Source organism: Esox lucius, chromosome 24 (assembly GCF_011004845.1).
Source record: "Esox lucius isolate fEsoLuc1 chromosome 24, fEsoLuc1.pri, whole genome shotgun sequence".
NCBI classification, from domain to species: domain Eukaryota; kingdom Metazoa; phylum Chordata; class Actinopteri; order Esociformes; family Esocidae; genus Esox; species Esox lucius.
In genome coordinates, this window is record NC_047592.1 from 23,339,797 (window position 1) to 23,357,207 (window position 17,411).

The following is a 17,411-nucleotide window of genomic DNA, read 5'->3' on the forward strand; positions in this document are numbered from 1 at the left end:
TCGAGTTTTCAAATAAACATACCCATGGTTGGTGAAATACATATTGCTCCGTACAAAATGGCACCCTAATCTCTATGAGCGCTAGTCAAAAGGAGTGCACTAAACAGGGAATAGGATGTTATTTGACTGGTATACGATAATGACGAAGTGGACACCTTCACTTCTCTACCAAAACAAACATTCACGCGATATGCCCGTTCCCTTGACCGGGAGGCAGAGAGGGCGAAGTGTGTGTGCTAAATACAGAACCACATCTGCCGTTACGTCGTTATCAGGTGGTTATCTTAAATTGTCCTTAAAAGGGGTTCTTATGAAAACATAGCGCGTCGCAAATGGCTCAGCTAAGGTCAAAAGCAGAATGAGTTACTTTGTGTTCTGAAAAGGAAAAAAAATGAAACGTGTTAGATTAGTCACTATTGCATCCATGTTCATGTTATGGGACATTAACAATGACATTTTGGCCACCATATTGGCCAGGCAGTGTTCCAAATCAATATATGCGTATGATAATCACAGTTAATTTCCAGGTCAATCATCATCACATTGTACGTGGAAAACGTTCATGCAATAAACAGTTGACTGGACCGTAAGGAGAGAAGGTGGTTCAGCTCTCCAACTCCTGGGGGCGCCTTTTATTGTCAAATACCTCCTTTGCAGAGTTACGTGGAAGGGCAGACCCACACCAGACGCAAGCAAATAATAAAGGATCTTCAAAAACCTGAGACAGGAGAAGTCACGGCAATGCTGTACAGACACAGACACAGTTACATTCATACTCATTTGTGACGATCATTGCAAATGAGAGCTCCGGAAAGTGCATCGAGTTGACAAGCATATGGGATATATATTTTCACCCCATTGGAAAAACGTTATCCATTAAATCGGGATCAAGAAAAGGACTTCATATGACTTGAAAGATTTTCATTCGTAAGAAGACCCAGATTCGTGGCTTTGCAAAGGTGACGTTGTCTGTATAGTTCCGTAAAAGTGATGCGTAAAAGCCCGGAGTATTGCGCGTCGTACAACCTTACCCAATTGACCCGCAACCGTTATCAGGGGAACATGATCGTGTAAATACTAGATATTATTTAATGTGTTTATTTTTGTCCTTTTATTTTGTCATATCTGTTCTCCACTTGAATGCAAACAATGCAGGTTCTACTGTTTGCCACGGTGTTTTTCTATATTAAAGACTTCGTCTCTGCTGATCCCAAACCAAAATGCCCAGAGCGGTGCGACGTGAGCACTTGCCCCAGCCCTAGCTGCCCGATGGGATACGTTCCAGACCGATGCAACTGCTGCCTGGTTTGTGCCCAGGGAGAAAGCGACCCATGCGGGCGCAAAGACGATCTACCCTGCGGCGATGGACTGGAATGCAAACACCCGGCCGGCAAACGGCTCTCTAAAGGGTTTTGTCAGTGCAAATTAGGTCACAAAGTATGCGGCAGTGATGGCAATACCTATGGGAACGTGTGTCAGTTGAAGGCCCAGAGTAGAAAGGCTCTGCAACAGGGGCTTTCAGCCATCAGTTCAGTCCACAAGGGACCATGTGAAATAAACCATAACAAAGGTAAGTCATTAGTGTCAAAAAATACAAGAAAATCCACACCAGCAAATAGGCTGTTGCAACACAGTACAGTTGTTCAACATTCATTAGAAACCGCAGAAATGCATATTTTATGTAGAGTTGGACTTCATGCAATAGTCATAGATAGAGTATTGGAATTATGTGAGGTTCAACAGTAAAGGGCTGTTACTGGGTGAATCCCAAACGGCACCTTCTTTCGTATTGCGCTACTTGGATTAAAGTGGACACTACATATGTAGGAAATAAGGTGGAATTTGGGACTCAAGCAATGTTTCACAGTAAGTAGATTAACAGAATGGAATGAACAACCCTTAAACCCCCACCCCTTTCAGATGGAGAAGCCAGCAGACTGTCGGTTATTAAAGTTAACCTTTACAAGTACCTCATGGTCCCCACTGAAATAGGAAAAGCATAGACCCTAGACACTGCTCTGAGGCCAGTTTTGTGGTTCTACAAATGGTTTAGGTTATGCTTGATGGAGCGAAAGCTGATGCTACATGAGTGCTTGAGAAAAGAAACCCTTACCATCATTATTCTCATCCAGACTCTCTGTAGATTAAAGTCTCACATGATAAAACTAATGACCAGCCACTGAATGACTGAGGTCACTTGTCAGATTTAAATGTTTGTTTTCCTGTCTCGTTTTTTATTTGTATTTCCTGTGTCAGTTTATCCTGTGTCAGTTCAGTTTTCCCCGCCCAGAGGTGGCAGTTACCATGGTCTCCATCCTGTTTGGAACCCTTATTATATCATTAAAAGGATAGTAAAAAAGTAGCACAATAAAAGTAGTTCCTAAGGGGACATTCTAGAATCAAAACATGACCTCATAGCATCTCCTGTCTAAACAGTACATAAAATATTAAAAACACACGTTAGAGCTTTATGGGTAAGTTACATATGCAAACAACTTAAACAAAAAGCAGACTGCAGGACAGTGTACTGTAACCTACAGACCGATAAGCCATTCATATTCAAATTGATTTAGATTAATATCCATTTGTAGAGCAGTAATGTAGACGATACTGCTTATCTTTTACATAGAATGAATCCAACTGCTGGCAAACAATTCTCCACTAAGTGTATGGCATCTGTGAACCCAATAATGCGTCTAAAATTAGGGGAACAGATAGGGGTTGCAGTGTGTCTTACATTTGATAGACATAAATATTTCCGTAAAGGAGTCTTGGAACCAAAAATCGGTAGTGCTATGTAGAAAAAAAGTTTTTTTTATTGGGTGTCAAGTAAGTAAACACCCGGATTTCAAAAAGTTGACTGGTTCCACTGCAAGGTTTTAAGAAAATTTGAATAATTGGCCAATTATGGGAGAGGTTTAGATAAAATACCAGCAGTGATAATCAGGCTGCATGTGTGAGGTCTCTGCCTGATTCTTATTGAAATGGTTCAAACTAATGAGCAAATCAGATTAGGATATCTATCTTAGATAGATATCTCCCTTCCTTGTAGATTCCATTTACTTGGTCGTTTCCTTTGGCAAGTTTGGAGTGAGGGATTTTCCAATGTTTACATTTGGATTTTATTTATTGGAACGGAACTGCCTTTAACTTCACAGTGCCTATCTCAGTCAAATATCATTCTATGAACCCATTCAACTCACAACATGCATATTTGCTCACAAGCTAACTCTTAAGGGGTTCAATCGGCTTCTATGACTTCACCCTAAACCTCAAATAAGCGTATCATTGCCATTCAGATGGTTTGGCCTTCAGTCTAAACACATGTTTAGGATCTTCTGTTCTGCAATCTAAACCCACATTTTCCACAAGTTATCTCATGGAATTGTGTCTAGGCACAAACACACATGAATGCACGATCACTCCAATGCTGGAAATAAAATTGCAATACATTCCATTATCCCACGGAAAAGAGTAAGGCAGATATATCATTAAATAGGATAATAGCTGCCTGGTTAGTTGTGACAGTTCTGCCAACTCCTCTGGTTATTGGCAATACAGCACAAAACGGATTTGGAACAAGGCTAGAATATTAGCTAATTATTTTTTCCAGGGTTGCTCCCAAGATTGTGCCATCCATAGCTTTGGTTTCCTAATGAATGGTTAGCCAACCAGAGAGGACTGCTTTTGTGGCCTTACATATACTGTATGTTCTTATGAAATTCTCCTAAGCTTGCATCTTTAATTTTGACTCCCATAGCCATACTGACTCGTTCAGACTTTGAAGATGTGCATTTAGAGCCATGTAGAGTTTAACATATAGAGTAATGTAGAGTCTAAAATGTAGAGCAATGTAGAGTCTAAAACATAAAATGATGTAGAGTCTGAGATATTAAGCAGTGTAGAGTTTAAAATGTAGAGGTTTTCCCTGACTATGTGCCTTAACTAAATATGAGTAGATGTTTTTTTATGGTCATGACATCTAGTCTGAAAATAATTTTTATGGTAATGAATGAGATGAATATGACTAACTGAAGGTACATCATTACCTTCATGTTGAGGTCATTAGTACACCACCACCTATATCCAGGATGGGTTGTGTGCTGACTGTTTGCCCTGTAAATTCAACTGTGTAACCTGACTGTGTATACGAACCAAAAAGATCCAGTCACACACAGACATGCACACAAACACACTAACACAGGAAACCGAGGTCAGCTGGAGAGTAGGAACGCCAACTGTGCTGGAAATAGCTGACCACAATTAAAGTTAGTCGGCTGTAATGTAGCGCACCCCATACACACATGCAAAAGCAAACACACACATATGCCAACAACGCTCTTTAATGTATTTGTAGGAGTGCAGCCTTTTTGAAAACCACACAGCTGTTTTTACACCAAATTACTGAGGTTTATGTGCAGGCACATTCAGATTGACCCCACGGCGGCACTATGAAGGTCATTTTTGTTATTTTGTCTGTTTGCCTGAATATATTCAAGTTACAGTTAAATAATGAATGTGGACTTAAAGGGCAGTCTCTCAGCTTTAATCTGAGGGTGTTCACATCCAAAGAGGAATTACAGCTCTTTAATACAACTGACTCAAAAGCTGTTTCATGGAGAGGTGTGGGCTATTCCTTTGTTATTTCTTCATCAATTAAGCAGGTAAAAGGTCTGGAGTTGATTCCAGGTGTGGCATTTGGAAGCAGTTGCTGTAAACCCATAACATGCGGTCAAAGGAGTTCTCAATGCAGGTGAAACAGGCCATCCTTAGACTGCAAAAATACATCAGAGAGATAGCAGAAACATTAGGAGTGGCCAAATCAACAGTTTAATGAGAACACACTGGTGAGCTCTGCAACACAACAAGTCCTGGACATCCATGGAAGACAACAGTGGTGGATGATCATAGGATCCTTTCCATGGTAAAGACAAAGCCCCTTCACAACATCCAGCCAAGTGAAGAACACTCTCCAGGAGGTAGGCATATCATTATCCAAGTCAACCATAAAGAGCAGACTTCACAAGAGCAAATACAGAGGGTTCACCACAAGGTGCAAACACCTAAGCCTCAAGAATAGAAAGGTCAGATTCGACTTTGCCAAAGAACATCTAAAAAAGCCAGCCCAGTTCTGGAACAGCATTCTTTGGACAAATGAAACTAAGATCAACCTGTACCAGAATGATGGGAAGAAAAAAGTATGGAGAAGGCTTGGAATGGCTCATGATTCAAAGCATACCACATCATCTGTAAAACACAGTGCAGTGTGATGGCATGGGAATGCATGTCTTCCAATGGCCCTGGGTCACTAGCGTTTATTCATGATGTGAATTCTGAAGTGTATAAGGATATATTATCTGCTCAGATTCAACCAAATTCAGCTAAGTTGATTGGACGTGCTTTACTACAGATGGACAATGACCCAAAACATACTGCGAAAGCAACCCAGGAGTTCTTTAAGGCAAAAAAGTGGAATATTCTGCAATATGCCGACAAACAAACAACAGCAAACAAGACAGCCTCAGTAAAGGCCTGGCAAAGCATCACAAAGGCAGAAACCCAGCGTTTTATGATGTCCGTGCATTCCAGACTTCAGGCAGTCATTTTTTGCTAAGGATTCTTGACAAAGCATTAAAAATTTACATTTTATTCATGATTGTGTTCATTTGTCCAATTACATTTGAGCCCTTGAAATAAGGCAATTCCTAAACGTTACATACAATATTTTTGTTCAACCCCTTGAATTAAAGCTGAAAGTCTGCACTTCAATTGCATCTCGGTTGTTTCATTTCAAATCCATTGCGGTATCATACAGAGCCAAAATTATGAAAATTGTGTCAGTGTCCAAATATTTTCAGACCTACAGTGGGGAGAACAAGTGTTTGATACACTGCCGATTTTGCCGGTTTTCCCACTTACAAAGCATGTAGAAGTCTGTAATTCTTATCATAGGTACTCTTCAATTGTGAGTGACGGAATCTAAAACGAAAATCCAGGAAATCACATTGTAGGATTTTTAAGTAATTAATTTGCATTTTATTGCATGACATAAGTATTTGATACATCAGAAAAGCAGAACTTAATATTTGGTACAGAAACCTTTGTTTGCAATTACAGAGATCATATGTTTCCTGTAGTTCTTGATCAGGTTTGCACACACTGCAGCAGGGATTTTGGCCCACTCCTCCATACAGACCTTCTCCAGATCCTTCAGGTTTCTGGGCTGTCGCTGGGCAATACTGACTTTCAGCTCCCTCCAAAGATTTTCCATTGGGTTCAGGTCTGGAGACTGGCTAGGCCACTCCAGGGCCTTGCTTCTTATGGAGCCACTCCTTAGATGCCCTGGCTGTGTGTTTCGGGTCGACCCAGCCACGACCCATCTTCAATGCTCTTACTGAGGGAAGGAGGTTGTTGGCCAAGATCTCGCGATACATGGCCCCATCCATCCTCCTCTCAATACAGTGCGGTCGTCCTGTCCCCTTTGCAGAAAAGCATCCCCAAAGAATGATGTTTCCACCTCCATGCTTCACGGTTGGCATGGTGTTCTTGGGGTTGTACTCATCCTTCTTCTTCCTCCAAACACTGCGAGTGGAGTTCAGACCAAACAGCTCTATTTTTGTCTCATCAGACCACATGACCTTCTGCCATTCCTCCTCTGGATCATCCAGATGGTCATTGGCAAACTTCAGAAGGGCCTGGACATGCGCTGGCTTGAGCAGGGGGACCTTGCGTGCACTGCAGGATTTTAATCCATGACGCCGTAGTGTGTTACTAATGGTTTTCTTTGAGACTGTGGTCCCAGCTCTCTTCATGTCATTGACCAGGTCCTGCTGAGTAGTTCTGGGCTGATCCCTCACCTTCCTCATGATCATTGATGCCCCACGAGGTGAGATCTTGCATGGAGCCCCAGACCGAGGGAGATTGACCGTCATCTTGAAATACTTGTTCTCCCCACTGTAACTGTACATTCACTCAGGTATAGAAGACTAGCTAAATTCAAAAGTGTATTTTTGTTTGATTAAGAGGTGACACTGTTGTTTGGGAAAAACTTTCTCACAAGCTAATTGGCTCGTAGCGACCATATTGTACAGTTTGTTTGGCATTGTCATCAGAGACGGTACAGGAACCAAGACATCCCACTTGCCCCACAATGCCAGTTAGTGTTAACCCTAACTGGGGCACACTATCTGTAGGGCAGAGGCAATAAGCAGACCAAAATGATCCTGGAAAAAAAGCAGACAGGAACAAAACCAGTTTTTGCATGTACTAAAATAATCTATGCTATGTCTACAGTTACAAATATTAGGCTGTGGCTGACAGATACACCTAGGGAATCTGGAGTAGTGACTATGTATTGAGTTATTAACACGAGTCATTCTTTCTGCTAGTACAGGTACTTCCCATCCGACCAGTCCCAGGTACAAGTTTAACTTCATAGCTGATGTGGTGGAGAAGATTGCACCAGCTGTGGTCCACATCGAACTCTTCCTCAGGTACAGCGAGTTGTGTAGGCAGACACAGTTGGATGACTTACTACAATGTGGGTTGTGTTTGTGAAACTGGGGTAGGCAACGACAGTAGATTCAGTTGTACACAATTATAGTATTTCTAAAAAGTGAATTGTCGACTGTACTGCAAATTTACCATGACTAAGCCAAAAAAGAAATTGCATTTAAAATAATAATTTAAAACCTGAGGCATTATCACATAATGTTTCTTTTTTTTGTGGGAATACTTTTCTCAAAGTAATTTAGCAAAATCAATGGTGATTTCACATTCATTTCTCATGTTTTTTTTTCAAACTCATATCCATTGCGTGCTGTTTTGTAAATCAAAGTTTACACATTATTGAGACAGTAGAAAACCGAGATAAATGCTAGTACCGTGGCAAGGCAGGCTACTGGAATTGAACCCCAGTCACTGGTAGCGAGTGGCTCTGAACCTATGAACACACAGGCCTTGCATGCTAACCTCTGTCTTGACCCCTGGAACCTAGGCATCCTCTGTTCGGTCGGAACGTCCCTCTGTCCAGTGGGTCGGGCTTCGTGATGTCAGAAAACGGTCTGATCGTGACCAACGCCCACGTGGTGTCCAGCACCACCCCAGTCTCTGGACGTCAGCAGCTCAAGGTGCAAATGCAAAACGGCGATGTCTATGAGGCAACTATCAAAGACATTGACAAGAAGTCGGACATCGCCACCATTAAAGTCAACCCCATGGTGAGAGGATGTCATGTCAAACAAATGATATGTAGCTTTTTTTGCCGTTAAGCTTATTATCTAGAACAACATTATGACCAGGGCCTGCCCCGGAGGTTCTGCTGCCCTAGGCAAGACAAAACAAAATGCAGCCAATCAGGGGGGCCAGAGAGAGGCAGACAATTGACACGTTGCAGGGAGGCAGGCAATTGTTAAAATGCCTCCTCAAATTCAAATGCTGCCAAATCTTGCTTAATGGGAGGGCCGCCCCTGAATATGATGTCATATTTAAATTGGTTTGGAGTGTTTTGGAGAATTTTATACCATGCCTAGACATGTTTCCATATTGTATTGTACAAAATGTGACATGGGGTTTTCTATGTAATGGCATCATTTAAAAAAAAATATGGGTTAGGTAATCATCTAAAATATCTGAAAAATTCACAATAAGGCCACAAATCTGTGAACCTTCCCTTTAATTAGTTTGCCAGATATTTGATTGATCCCTTGAATGATGACTGAGGTCATAAATAATTATGATAGATGTAATTTCCTGTTTGGGATAGGATTAATCAGTCATGATGAAACATAGTTTAAGTTAAATATCAATTTCCATCTGGGTGTAGCTAAGTGGTAATAAGGCCCAGATGCATGGATCATAACACTGACCGTACCACTTTACGGAGGATTTTAGTATGGTCATGTCTACTAAATAAAAGCCCCTGAAAGGCTCCAATTCAATGGAACAGCCCACATTGAGAAAGAGAATAACACGTGAACATATAGAAACAGGAAATGAGCTGTTTCGCGTGTGCAGCAAGAATGACCTGTTGAAAGAATCTCTCCACTGAATGGTCCATATCCATATCTGACTCTCACCATCTGTTTCATAAGCGCATGTTCTTAAACGTCACTCTCTCTCCCTCCTTCCATCTTTTTCTTTCCATCTCCACCATTCTAACACTCTCCCTGCTCCCCCGTCTCCTTGGATTCCCTCGTTCACCCTCTTTTTCCATCCTCTCCTCCTTCACTTCACTTCCCCTCCTCTCTCAGAAAAAGCTCCCCGTGCTGCTACTGGGCCACTCGGCCGACCTTCGGCCTGGAGAGTTTGTGGTTGCCATCGGCAGCCCTTTCGCGCTCCAGAACACAGTTACCACGGGGATAGTGAGCACTGCCCAGAGAGACGGCAAAGAGCTGGGCATAAGAGACTCTGACATGGATTACATACAGACAGACGCCATCATCAATGTGAGACACTTTTAAATTAAATGGACTTCATGCTCACAGACCACTAATGGCCATCTCATGCCAAAACAAATCTTGTAATCATTGAAATCAAATAAAAATGTGTCCAATTTATCTAATTGTTGTTTTCATCTTTTCTCAGTATGGAAATTCAGGTGGACCACTCGTTAACTTGGTAAGTGTTTTCAACCCTGCTTCCCGAAGGAGGCACTGTTCATTGTGATATAAAAGCCTCCCTTAGAGATATCTGAAGAAGTGTGAAATAACCACCAACCAAGGTGGCTGTCGTTTTTGTCACATTGCCAGGTTGTAGATATCCATGTTCTGTTTAGGTCTATGGAACGCTCAGTTTAGTAACCTGTCCCCTGCTTTTATTGTCTGCCATCAGGATGGAGAGGTGATCGGTATCAGCAGTGATCCATTTCCTAGTCATAACACTGTGTTGCGTTGTCTGTCTGACTGCCACCAGGACGGGGAAGTGATTGGCATCAACACGCTGAAAGTGGCCGCTGGGATCTCCTTCGCCATCCCCTCTGATAGGATAACACGCTTCCTCAACGAATCAATGGACAAGCAAAGCAAAGGTAGGCGGGGTTCTTGCTTCTGATAGGAGGTTTGTCTTAACAGACAGCTGTTAGCGGTTAGCATAATCACATTCTCATTCACAAAAGTCAAATGAAGTCTTATCATGTTTCCTTTTTCTTTTTAAGAAGTGAGATCACTTAAGAAACGGTTCATTGGAATAAGGATGCTCACCATCAACTCGATGTAAGTCTACGAACAGGACGCCGTGCAGCGCTACCGTCCCCGATGAGTCTGTGCTCAACTCAAACATGTCAAACTTCTGCTGTAGGTTGGTGGAGGAACTGAAGCAACAGAATCCAGACTTCCCAGATGTCACAAGCGGAATCTACGTCCATGAAGTGGTGCCTCACTCTCCCGCACAGAAGTAGGTCTCCCCCGCTGAAGGGTTACATTACACCGTGTTTCCTGAGGAGGATCAAGACCTGTTTCTAATCGACATGTTACATGGGCTATTTGGTCCTTGAAATGTTTGTATACATAAAAAACTGTGCATTGTATCACACACTGTCATACTTCTTATATGTTTGCTGTGTCTCATGAAGGCGTTGAGGTAAAGTCTCTTACATCTCAAAGTAACGTTCGTCCTTATCCGCTGTCTACACAGGGGTGGCATCAGAGACGGTGACATCATTGTGAAGCTGAATGGCCATCCTTTGATGACCACTGCCGACCTACAGGGGGCGCTCACAGAGGAGACTGCTCTTTTGCTCGAGGTCAGGCGGGGCAACGACGACCTGCTTTTCAACATCCAGCCGGATGTCATTATGCAGTAACTCTGACGACAATGACTCACAAGTGTACAGAAAATCCGTTTTGTAATCTGAATGCTCTGTAACTGTTACAACGTCACTAAACGAATGCAGCCGCTGTAAAAAGAGAAGACCCGAGTGGAGATTCAACATCTGGTTTTCAAGGGGAAACTGATGCTGTATTGAATATGACTGCATGCCTGAAACCCGGATGTTTTTGTTTTCTCAAGATTTCACGGAGGGTGAAACAACATACCAGCAACGCCCTCGTTTAACACCAAGCCTTACATTATGCATTAACAATGAAATCCATAGCGTGAAACCCGGGAGACTGAAAAAGTGTAACGAACAAACAAATAGATAACTTTGGTTGAGAGCCCTTGACACTGATAAAGCTGCCCCAATAGACTGAGCTAAAGCCAGTTGGGTATTTGTTTGTCCACCTAATGGTTGAGGTTAGGATTTGAGAGGGCACATTTTTTTCTAGATCTGTGCCTGAAGGGTAGCTTCTTACTAATCAGGGCCTATGGTAATATGAATAATAAATGTAAAAAAAAAGGGGGGGATTGTGATTTTTGCTGGAAATGATGGGTAAACAATAGAGATTTAGTGACTCTCGCTTGGGAAATTCCCCAAGAAAGCAGCCCGTAGCCTGGATGCATTTTTCCAGGCATAAACGTCGGAACGCCCAGGAAACTGAAACACTTGATTTTTATGGTTGTGCAGTACACGTATGTGTTTGACTATCATAAACATGTTTTTGTCAAAGCAGGCTAGCTGTTTTATTTTTATTATGACAAAAGTGTACATTATTTTAGCATAATAGTTTATTCAAAGATTGTTTCATTGTCAAACTGCTTTAGTAGCCTTTCATCTGTACAGTAGAAGTAATTTTTATACATACAAGCAGCTATGGCTTCAATGCTGTCTGTTCGAAAACATTCCATAACCAACTGTGAATGTTGTTGTTTTTGATCAGTTATAAGTTAAAAGAAATACCACATTTGGTAAGAAATTGTCAGTTACTGAATTAAAATAAAGAACATTTTATCAACTGGCATCAAAATGTTAGCAAATGTTGGATTTAATCTCATTTCCTGGATTCTTGCATTAAGAATCCTGCAAATAGTAACAGTACAATAATGTCCCTAAGAAACTATAAATCAGTTGTGAACGTGTTATGAACCTTCTACCGAACTGACTTGTATTAATAGCATAAATAAATGTGCTTTGCAAATTAAGTTAACCATCATGACTTCAGAACAGATTGAATGTTTACATATTTGGATTCCAGTCAAAATGGGAGCCTTTGTTTTTGCTTTGGTAACTTGTAAACATAACATGTATAGAAACATGTATAAATAAGACCTTGCATAGGCCCAGTGACATAAGTGCGTGTGTGGATGTTTACATGGATATGGTTGATAAGTAAGCTAGGAATGTTTACTGCTGCAGGCTGTGAGGAGATTTATTCTTTAAGTAGAATCAAGGTATTGTAGCTGCACACACCAATTCTCACACACTGAAGGCTATCTTTTCCACCCTCCACTGTAAAGACAGTTTTACAGCAGTACTGTTTTGTCACAGGTTATAAATAAATGGATGTGTCATGTCTTAGGAGCATGGTTGGAATTAAACTGCAAGAGGTTCATAAAGTACTGTAATTTACAGGCATGGTAGACTTGAACCATAATCTGGTTGTCAAATTGTGTGTAAAAGGTTTCAAATATATTTTATTACATACCACAAAATACATAAACAACTCCAAATGTAGACAGACTGGGTCAAGACAGTAAATACACAAACATGTTGCAGCACTGGGTGTTTGTCCAGAAGACCCATCACACTCCAGCAGTCCCTCCTCTGACCCCTTTTTCCCCAGGCTGTGAAACACTGGCACATCTCTCCGTTGCAGCTACTGCCAAGTCAGCTTTTTATCAAAACATGAAATGTTACCATGAAAAACAAATAGAATAGAGCTCAAATTTTAATATCCAAGTAGGTTCTGGTTTGTACTTTTTTTTAAAGTTGTCTCAAAGTATCCTATGATTTATTGGTTCTGCTTAGACTAAAAGTACTTCAGTGTGGGATTTTTTAAATCTCATAAAACAATTAATTTTCAATCCTTGAAATTGACGGTGAGACACTTAAGTCATGGTTTATCCATCTTGCTCAGGCAAAACCCTGTTGAAATCCTTTATAAATATTATCCTCTCTGCTTCACCCTGGCTGAACCTGGCTGAATCAACCCAAGCACATGAAAGCCTAGGAATTGGAGATGTGGAACCAATCATCCAAAAGGATGGAATCTAAAGTGAACAATTTTGGTTTTCAGCTTAGTGATTCCAGAAACGATTTCTAGGTCAAATAAGAAACACATTATCTAACTATCCTGTTAATGACCAGTAACTAAGCAATGATTTTGCTTCATGCGACTACTGTATACTCACTCAACTGAAACAGTTGAACATGAAAATAACTTTATAGATAGATAAACTATAATGAAATAAACAAATAGCCCTGTTGCCCCAAGCAAAAGCTAACTAACATCATTATAGCAGCTTACTAGCGTTGTTCTCGGGTTACTTAAATGGACCAGATGCACTCATGTCCAACACTGAAAACAGTCTTACAAATGAACAGGACTGAAATGATGACATGACACCTGGCCAATAAACTAATTGAAACAGATTGTCATTTTGCTATGTTTTTCTTTGGTGGGGGGAACATTGTTTGCATCCATTAACATCCACTAACTATTTTATTCTGGCTAGCAGTTCCAGCATGACAGATTGTTATATCAGTTTATTTTTATGAGAGAACATTGTTTGCAATGATCAGCAAGTACGCTTTTTAGTAAACCAGTTTCCAGTCAGCAGTCCTACCTAGCTTGAGTGTGGAGATGGAAGCTTCATCCCTTCCTTCTGGTCAGGTTGGTAGGTCATTTAGCACAGCTAGGGGTCACTTGAATTCACTGGTTGAACTTTTTAGCATTGTGAAGTTGACTGGTGACTACAACATGAATATATACATCATTAAGGATATCCGGTTATATTCCAGTTATCTGAATTTCTTTTGTTTAGTTTTTTTAAATTGTGTGCCACTATTGCTTGAAGACAAGCTTGGCTGCATTGGTTTCAATAGGAAAGGATTGCTTCCATAGCGGAGTTGTTCCCGCATGCATGAAAACGTTAGGGAATATGATCTAGTGTTAATTCACATGTATCTTTATCGACGAGCAAAGGCCCAAACGGAAGTGCATAATAATCCTTTAGAAAACAGATATTCTTTCTTAAAGAGAATAAATCAATGTGTCTCTGCTCTATAAATCTCATATTTGTTGCCAAAACTGTAGTGTTTCACCCCTATGAACACACCCTTTTGGTTTTGCTGAGTAAGTTAATTGTTACTTTGTTGGTGGTTCTGAGCTAAGACCTCATGATATACAGGCCATGGTAAAACTACCCTTTCAGCCCAGTTCCTGTAGCTCTTGGCATATAGAGGAGGGAGGCAGGATTTCAGTTTCCAAAACCTAACCTCAAACCCCAGTCTGTGTGGGTAACTGATGAATCCAACATGGCTGTTGGAGCCATGTGATTTAATGTATAGCCCTGTCATGGATATGTGAATCATTATCTCAAAAACATTCAAACCACAGATATGAGATCCACATCTTCTGAGCGAATGGCTCAATTGGTTTGATAAAAGTTTTTTTGGCAACAACGTGAGTATGAGTCTACACTGAGTGTAGGCGCCATTTTCTAGATGGTATGTGTGTCTTCCTTTCAGATCGTGTTTCATTGCACAATAACCACTGTGTGGCTGAGCAGCGCCTTCACAATCCACAAAAGAAGTTCAAGAGAAATCCAGTATTTAAGGAGGAATACACAGCCTTTCTCAGTGACCTTATCGACAAAGGATCTGTTGAGGCAGTGTCAGAGGAACAGCTGATGCGAACTGGTGGAAAGGGCTGGTATTTACCTCACCATGGGGTTTATCACCCTAAGAAGGGAAAACAGAGTAGTCTTCGATTGTGGAGCAGAATGCAAAACTGCTTAAAGGTCCTGACTTCACCAGCAGCCTCACATGTGTGCACATCTGATTCTGCCAGGAGCCAATTGGACTGATAGCTGACATTACTCCCATGTTACTTCAAATAAAGGTGTCTCAAAGTGATACCGACTTTCTCAGATTCCAGTGGTGGCCTGAATGTGAGCTCACACTACCTCCTAGTGATTATGAGGTGACCATGCATCTCTTCGGGGCTACATCCTCCCCCAGTTTGCAGGCTTCGCAATCAGAAGGACGGCAGAGGATGATAGGGAACACTTTCAGCGACTGAATTTGCATAAATTCTATGTAGGTGATTTCCTGATTTCCTGATTTCCTACAGCTGAAGGAAGTCGAGAGAGGGGGAGATTAACGATGGGGTGTCAAGGCAAGGATGGAGGAAGGAATTACGTGACAAGAATTACGTGACAATATATACAGCTCTGTTTCGTTTTTATGCAAGTCTATATTAACAAGAATATAGCATAACAACGAAAATAGACAACAATAATATTGAATGCTATTAATTATATAGCTGATGAGTGAGGGCCGATTTAATAGTCGTCTTTTACAAGTGTGCCTAATTTTCACTAGCCAATATATATATATATGGTGGCTAGTGAAAATGCAGAGTGGCTAGTAACTTTGGAAAACCACCAGCCACAGTGGTTGGTGAGCCAAACAGTGAATGTGAAGCGCTGAGTACAACGGATATGGACGTCACAGCAGCTTGTCATAGAGGAGGCTTTCATCTCTCTGAAGGGGTTACTAATAGTCGTCAGGTGCCATCTTTCATTCCCAATGAAGAAAGAAGACAGGAAATTAAAGAGCTGAATCTTGACAGAGACAAGCTTCCAACAGAGAGCACTCAGAATGCAGTGGTGTATAGAAGGTGACAACTTTACATTTAATGTCCCAAAGAATTCAGAGACACTCACAAGGACAGGGATGCTAAGGTATCTAAGGTGAGCTCTATTTACAACCCTCTTGGGTGTTCAGCTCCCTTTATTCTAACAGCTAAACCGATACTACAAGAGCTGGGCAGAAGGAACATGAGAAGGGATGATTCTGAACTGAAGGAATTCTGTGAGCAATGGATAAATGGGCAACAGACCTCAGACAGATCACTGACTTTATGGTCCCGCGATGTATGAAACCTAAACGTTTTAGTGCTCCTGTACAAGCATAACTACACCACTGGAACAGTAAGCTACTTGGGACAAATAGAGTAAAGAAAGGAATGGGGAAAGCAAGAGTGTCTCCTTAAAAAAAGAAAATCCAAGATTGGAACTTGCAGCTGCTGGCTACAAAATTAGATAGTGATTAAATCTGAGTTAGAGCCACAACTGAAAAGCTCAATGTTTTGGTCTGACAGTCTGTGCTAAAGTACATAGCCAATGACCACACACGCTTTCACGTGTTTGTTGCAAACAGGGTCACAACTATCAGAGCCCACAGAGTTGGCCTGGTGGAGTTACATGGACACGAAATCCATCCCTGCAGATGATGCTTCTAGGGGAGAAAGGGCAGACAAATTCATGAAGAACAATAGATGTCTTCACAGACCAAGCTTATTATGGGGGCCAGAAGGTGATAGGACAGTGGCTTCAATAGAATATCATATGACGACCTAGAGGTCAAATTATGTCGTACTGTCAGCACCGTTTGTGTCAACAGTGTAACTGTTACAAACAAACGGATTGCATACTTCTCAAGCTGGGCCAAGTAGAAATTTACAGCAGCGTGGTTTCTGAAACTAAAGGAAACCTCAAGACAGTTGGCACACAAAAGGAAGGAATTACAGTCTAATAGGATCACTAGGAACATGGTCAACAATATAGACAAGGTCATGAAAGACGTTAAGAGCACATTAGGCGGTCAGGCCATATCACTGGAAGATCTAAAAACAGCAGAGATCTCCATCATTTCACAAGTCCAAAAGCAGTATTTTCAAGAGGAAATGGCAATGTTGCAAAAGGTGACACCCAGAGTACAAAAGGGAGTAGCATTTACAGACACGACCCAGTTCTGATAGTTGGTGTGATGAGAGTGGGAGGGCGTCTGAACTGGACAGCCCTGCCGGAAGAGAAAAGTCTCCCATCATACTCCCAAAGGACATCCATATCTCCAAACTCATGCTAATGCACATGCTATCACTGGGCATGGAGGAAGGAATCACATCCTCTCTGAACTCCGGAAAAGATATTGTATCGTCAAGGCAAACTCAGCAGTCAGGAAAATAACCTCAAAGTGTATTGTGCGCAGATGGTACAGAGCCAAAGTTGGAGAGCAAAAAAAAATTCTGACTTGCCACATGAAAGGCTCAAGCCAGACCCACCTCCATTCACTAATAGACTATTTTGGGCCTGTTATGGTTAAAAGAGGGCGTACGTTTCTAAAGGAGACACGGAGTGATTTTTCACTTGCATGACTAGCAGGGCAGTGCATATTGAAGTGGCCAGCTCCCTCCATACGGACTCATGTACCAATGCTTTAAGACGTTTCAGTTGTAGAAGGGGGCAAGTTAAATACATGAGGCAGAACAATGGCACTCATTTGGTGGGCGCTGAGAAACAGCTTAAAG

The 17,411-nt window shown here is 41.5% G+C and overlaps 1 protein-coding gene across 2 annotated transcripts; it reads left to right on the plus strand.

Moving 5' to 3' along the window:
• Positions 1-547: 547 nt before the first annotated feature.
• htra3b (HtrA serine peptidase 3b) lies at positions 548-12,026 on the plus strand. 2 transcript variants are annotated; one of them, XM_010899164.4, is made up of 9 exons: positions 548-1,570; positions 7,394-7,493; positions 7,997-8,219; positions 9,252-9,446; positions 9,586-9,618; positions 9,832-10,027; positions 10,154-10,211; positions 10,297-10,392; positions 10,633-12,026. In XM_010899164.4, exons 1-9 carry the CDS (start codon positions 1,141-1,143, stop codon positions 10,799-10,801), a joined length of 1,500 nt encoding a protein of 499 aa, XP_010897466.1. In that variant the 5' UTR covers positions 548-1,140; the 3' UTR covers positions 10,802-12,026. The 2 variants fall into 2 exon arrangements, with proteins under 2 accessions (XP_010897466.1, XP_010897467.1); XM_010899165.5 differs by having other exon boundaries at positions 550-1,570; positions 9,913-10,027.
• The last annotated feature ends 5,385 nt before the right edge of the window (positions 12,027-17,411 follow it).